The 6,174-nt window shown below is 43.1% G+C and overlaps 1 protein-coding gene across 1 annotated transcript in view; it reads right to left on the bottom strand.

Annotated features, from left to right (window-relative positions):
• MTX2 (metaxin 2) overlaps positions 1-5,900 on the bottom strand; it is a 77,829-nt gene extending 71,929 nt beyond the window's left edge. Inside the window, exon 1 of the mRNA XM_052662871.1 lies at positions 5,666-5,900. Within this exon, the coding sequence (XP_052518831.1) occupies positions 5,666-5,705 (40 nt within the window). The 5' untranslated portion in view covers positions 5,706-5,900. The remainder of the gene's footprint in view (positions 1-5,665) is intronic.
• Between the last annotated feature and the right edge of the window lie 274 nt (positions 5,901-6,174).

Here is a 6,174-nt window from a genome sequence, read left to right on the forward strand (position 1 = left end):
TCACTCTCCTCTTTCACTTTCATCAAGAGGCTCTTTAGTTCTTCTTCACTTTCTGCCATAAGGCTGGTGTCATCTGCTTATCTGAGGTTATTGATATTTCTCCTGGCAATCTTGATTCCAGCTTGTGCTTCATCCAGTCCAGCATTTCTCATGAGGTACTCTGCATAGAAATTAAATAAGCAGGGTGACAATATACAGCCTTGACATACTCCTTTTCCTATTTGGAACCAGTCTGTTGTTCCATGTCCAGTTCTAACCACTGCTTCTTGACCTGCATACAGATTTCTCAACAGGCAGGTCAGGTGGTCTGGTATTCCCATCTCTTTCAGAATTTTCCACAGTTTCTTGTGATCCACACAGTCAAAGGCTTTGGCATAGTCAATAAAGCAGATATAGATGTTTTTCTGGAACTCTCTTGCTTTTTCCATGATCCAGCAGATGTTGGCAACTTGGATCTCTGGTTCCTCTGCCTTTTCTAAAACCAGCTTGAACATCTGGAAGTTCACGGTTCACATGAACTATTGTTGAAGCCTGGCTTGGAGAATTTTGAGCATTACTTTACTAGCATGTCAGATGAGTGCAACTGTACGGTAGTTTGAGCATTCTTTGGCATTGCCTTTCTTTGGGATTGGAATGAAAACTGACCTTTTCCAGTCCTGTGGCCACTGCTGAGTTTTCCAAATTTGCTGGCATATTGAGTACAGCACGTTCACAGCATCATCTTTTAGGATTTGAAACAGCTCAACTGGAATTCTATCACCTCCACTAGCTTTCTCGTAGTGATGCTTCCTAAGCGCCACTTGACTTCGCATTCCAGGATGTCTGGCTCTAGGTGAATGATCACACCATCATGATTATCTGGGTCATGAAGATCTTTTTTGTATAGTTCTTCTGTGTATTCTTGCCATCTCTTCTTAATATCTTCTGCTTCTGTTAGGTCCATACCATTTCTGTCCTTTATTGACCCCATCTTTGCATGACATGTTCCCTTGGTATCTCTAATTTTCTTGAAAAGATCTCTAGTCTTTCCCATTCTGTTGTTTTCCTCTATTTCTTTGCACTGATCACTGAGGAAGGCTTTCTTATCTCTCCTTGTTATTCTTTGAAACTCTGCATTCAAATGGGTATACCTTTCCTTTTCTCCTTTGCTTTTCACTTCTCTTTTCACAGCTATTTGTGAAAATTTGGCCATGGAGTACAGAATGAATGAAGCAGGGCAAAGGCTAATAGAGTTCTGCCAAGAGAACGCACTGGTCATAGCAAATACCCTCTTCCAACAACACAAAAGAAGACTCTACACATGGACATCACCAGATGGCCAACACCGAAATCAGACTGATTATATTCTTTGCAGCCAAAGATGGAGAAGCTCTATAAAGTCAGCAAAAACAAGACCAGGAGCTGACTGTGGCTCAGATCATGAACTCCTTATTGCCAAATTCAGACTTAAATTGAAGAAAGTAGGGAAAACCACTACACCATTCAGGTATGATCTAAATCAATCCCTTACGATTATACGGTGTGAGAAATAGATTTAAGGGACTAGATCTGATAGACAAGGGTGCCTGATAAACTATGGATGAAGGTTCATGACACTGTACAAGAGACAGGGATCAAGACCACCCCCAAGAAAAAGAAATGCAAAAAAAAGCAAAATGGCTGTCTGAGGAGGCCTTACAAATAGCTGTGACAAGAAGCAGAATACTGTGCATAGTTGCTGAATTTGAGTCACACTTAATAGTCAAACACAAGGTTTCATATAAATTATGTTAGCCATCATTTTTTTTTGCTGTTGCCAAAATATAATCTTCCAAATTTTTATAAGCATTTACATTTAAAAGTAAAATATTCTCACTCCACCAACACACTATCCTTATTACTCTGAAATTACCAGTTAAAATTGAATATTCTCCTACATTTTTTTTGCTTACATATACCTGTTTACACAGGATTCATTTATTTAAATAGTTCATACTATATATATATAATTCTATAACTCATTTTTATTAATGTTTAAGATAATCAGAGTCTTCAAGCCAATATGCTTAACAGCTATGTTGCTATTGTTGTTTAGTCACTAAGTCGTGTCTGACTGCAGCCCATCAGGCTCCTCTGTCCGTGGGATTTCCCAGTCAAGAATACTGGAGTGGGTTGCCTTTTCCTTCTGCAGGGGATTTTCCTAACCCAGGGATTGAATCCATGTCCCCATCATTGGCAGGTGGTTTCTTTACCAATGAGTCACCAGGAAAGCTTAACGGCTATACCTCTACATTTTTAGTATCTGTAATAATGTGGGCATGCCATTAACTATACCCTCACAGGTGGTGCAGTGATAAAGACTCTGCCTGCCAATTAGAGGACACAAGAGAGGCAGGTTAGAGCCCTGGATGAGGGAATTCCCCTGGAGTAGGAAATGGCAACCCACTCCAGTATTCCTGCCTGGAAAAGCTCATGAACAGACGAGTCTGGCAGGCTACAGTCCATGAGGTCACAAAGAGTCAGACACAACTGACCACGCATGCTGTAACTTAACATATATTTAGGATGTCTCTGGGTTTTTGCTATTACACGTAATACTACAATTACTACAGTTGTATAAATACTGGCCCTTATATTTCTATCAGATAAATCCCATGAAGAATTTCTGAGTCAGTTCAGTTCAGTTCAGTCGCTCAGTCGTGTCCAACTCTTTGTGACCCCATGAATCGCAGCACGCCAGGCCTCCCTGTCCATCACCAAACTCACGTCCATAGTCGGTGATGCCATCCAGCCATCTTATCCTGTCGTCCCCTTCTCCTCCTGCCCCCAATCCCTCCCAGCCTCAGGGTCTTTTCCAACGAGTCAACTCTTCACATAAGGTGGCCAAAGTACTGGAGTTTCAGCTTTAGCATCAGTCCTTTGGATGAACACCCAGGACTGATCTCCTTTAGAATGGACTGGTTGGATCTCCTTGCAGTCCAAGGGACTCTCAAAAAGTCTTCTCTAACACCACAGTTCAAAAGCATCAATTCTTCGGCACTCAGCCTTCTTCACAGTCCAACTCTCACATCCATACATGACCAATGGAAAAACCATAGCCTTGACTAGACGGACCTTTGTTGGCAAAGTAATGTCTCTGCTTTTTAATATGCTATCTAGGTTGGTCATAACTTTCCTTCCAAGGAGTAAGCGTCTTTTAATTTCATGGCTGCAATCACCATCTGCAGTAGCATTTAAATAAATATTGCTATGTTAAGTTCCCCAAAACCAGCTGTTTCTTACAGACTCCCCAATACTTTGAGGACAACTGTTTTCCCCATGCCAGAGTCAGTACTAAAATTTATCATATTCATTTCTGCCCATCTGACTGGGTGGAAATTAGTGATGGAGGGCATCTTTTCGTATGTTCACTGCTGATTTGCATTTCCCCTTTAGTAAACTGCCTGTTCTTATCCTTTATCTTTGATTCTGTTGGTCTGCCTTTTTCTTATTAATTTGTAGAAACTTATGTGCCTCATCATACGAAGCTTTTAAAATGTATCTGCAAAAATTCTGTTAATTTTTTCTTCCATGCACTCTGAACTCTGTGTCTTGCTTAGGCATTCTACACTGCTGCTGCTGCTGCTGCTGCTAAGTCGCTTCAGTCGTGTCCGACTCTGTGCGACCCCATAGATGGCAGTCCACCAGGCTCCCCTGTCCCTGGGATTCTCCAGGCAAGAACACTGGAGTGGGTTGCCATTTCCTTCTCCAATGTATGAAAGTGAAAAGTGAAAGTGAAGTCGCTCAGTCGTGTCTGACTCTTCGCGACCCCACAGACTGCAGCCTACCAGGCTCCTCCATCCATGGGATTTTCCAGGCAAGAGTACTGGAGTGGGTTGCCATTGCCTTCTCTGCATCCTACACTATATCACCTATATTTTTCCTAATTATTTTATTACAATTTGGTTTTTGTTCTTATTTTACACTTAAATTTTTAATCCATCTAGAATTTATTCTTGCAGTGTCATAACTTAGGAGCTGTCCCTACACCACTTATTGAATTATCCATCTATAAATGCCTCCTCCTAGAGTGATCACCCCGAATAGCTAAGATGGCTGCTGCTGCTGCTGCTGCTGCTGCTAAGTCGCTTCAGTCGTGTCTGACTCTGTGCGACCCCATAGACAGCAGCCCACCAGGCTCCCCCGTCCCTGGGATTCTCCAGGCAAGAACACTGGAGTGGCGTGCCATTTCCTTCTCCAATGCATGAAAGTGAAAAGTGAAAGTGAAGTCGCTCAGTCGTGTCTGACTCTTCCCGATCCCATGGACTACAGCCTACCAGGCTCCTCCATCCATGGGATTTTCCAGGCTAAGATGGCAGACTGATCAAATTCATAGAAACTCCTAAATTTCAGTAATTGAAGTAAAGTTCCAAATGGATTAAAAGGTATTCATTTTTTCCTTAAGAAAGCACACATTAGGGAACATGCACACTGTATACCAGTATCAGCATACATTGTGAAATATTTTAATATAGTATTAATATATTAAATATTATGTATTTATATTAAATATTAAATATATGAAATATTTTAATATAGTAATCTACATTCATGATCCAACTTTTTAAAAAACATGAACAGTAAAAACAAATAATCATTGCTTGAAATTTCAAAATTATTCATTGATTTAGGTCACGAATACTTCTTAAGCACCGACAGGTCCTCAAGATACTAGAAACAATGTAAGTATCATTCCTGCCTTCAAGAAGCTTGCAATCTAGTGGGAGCTTCCCTCACTTTTAGAAGACAATGTTTTTGAGTGAGAAAAAGGAAAAGGAAATGAATTTTAACAAAAATGTAATGAAAAACATTTTGGCAAATTTCATGACATTCAATACTTTCCATTTCAAAAATACTACCTTATTGCAAAGGTATCTAAGTATCCTGGGTAACTAAATATTTACTGTATTCAATGAAAATACTTCTAGGACGTTTAAGACTAACTCCATTTAAAGATTAACCCATCAACCTATACCTACAATAATCTCTCACTTTCTCAACAATATTTACTATCTTTCACTACAGTAAATAAGAACCTCGATAACAGAAATATATTCAATAACAGAAATTTTCAAAATATACTGTAACTCTATTTACAACAGTCATGTTCAGTCCGTCAAGTCAAAGGTGTTTCAAAAAATTCATGCAGTCTTTAAAATGTGTCAGTGAACGCTGGAGACCTAGCAAATGGCAATACTGTGCTGCTCTGAGATGAAACTTCATTGGCCTCTCAAATGACAATGGCGACTCATTAGTGACATGCACCTTAAACTTCAGGTCCCACACCGAGGCTGCCCCCATACTTAACTCTGACGCTCTCGGATATGGCCACGCCCCTCACCTTAATTCCAGCCCACAGCGTTCTCCACTTATCCCAACACCTCCAGACCCAATGGGTAGCTGGACAAAGCACTGCCCAGGAAAAACGCATGGGATTTCCACTCCTCCAGGCTGACCTTAGCCACGTTTCTCCCCGTTTTCTCATCCAGGAGATGGTAGTCAGTGCCCGCCTCGATCCCGAAGCTTGGGTTCAGCGTCTAATGCTGCAAGGCTGGAGGAAAGCTGCAGTGCTTAAAGCCGCACTGCTCCCTACGACTACCCCACGCCGGCCCCCGCCTCCGTCCGGGTCCGCGGCCACACACGCTACCTGCGATCTGGGAGACTAAGGCTTCCGCAACTAGAGACATGTCGGCTGGGCGGCCCTGCGCCCGCAGTTCCTGCTCCCCGAGATCCTCAGCGAACTCCCGCGCAACCCCGGAGGCTCCGGGCACCTAACAGGCCCGGCTCCGGCTGACGCTCGGACTCCCAAAGCCCACCCCCGCGGCGACGGCGGCGGCAGCACCACCGGCTGAGACTCCAAGGTTACCGCCAGGCCTGGCCAGGAACTTCCGGCGCAGCTGACAGCGGCGCGCGAGCGCTTCCGCCGGCCCCGCCTCCGCCTTCTTTGGCATTTCCTGTCCCCGGGCTCCCGGCCGCTGGGGGCCACCCCAGGAAGGGAGGGGGAGAAGGGAAGAGTATTTGATTCCCGACTGCCGCGTACAGCGTGGGCGGGTGTACCCCAGAAGTTTTCAGTTTCCTTTCCAAGCGAAATTTTTGTAAGCAAATAAGTTTTTTTTTTTTAAGTGATTTCAAACAAGAGGCAGCTCATGATTCTGT

Source organism: Budorcas taxicolor, chromosome 2, assembly GCF_023091745.1.
Source record: "Budorcas taxicolor isolate Tak-1 chromosome 2, Takin1.1, whole genome shotgun sequence".
NCBI lineage: Eukaryota > Metazoa > Chordata > Mammalia > Artiodactyla > Bovidae > Budorcas > Budorcas taxicolor.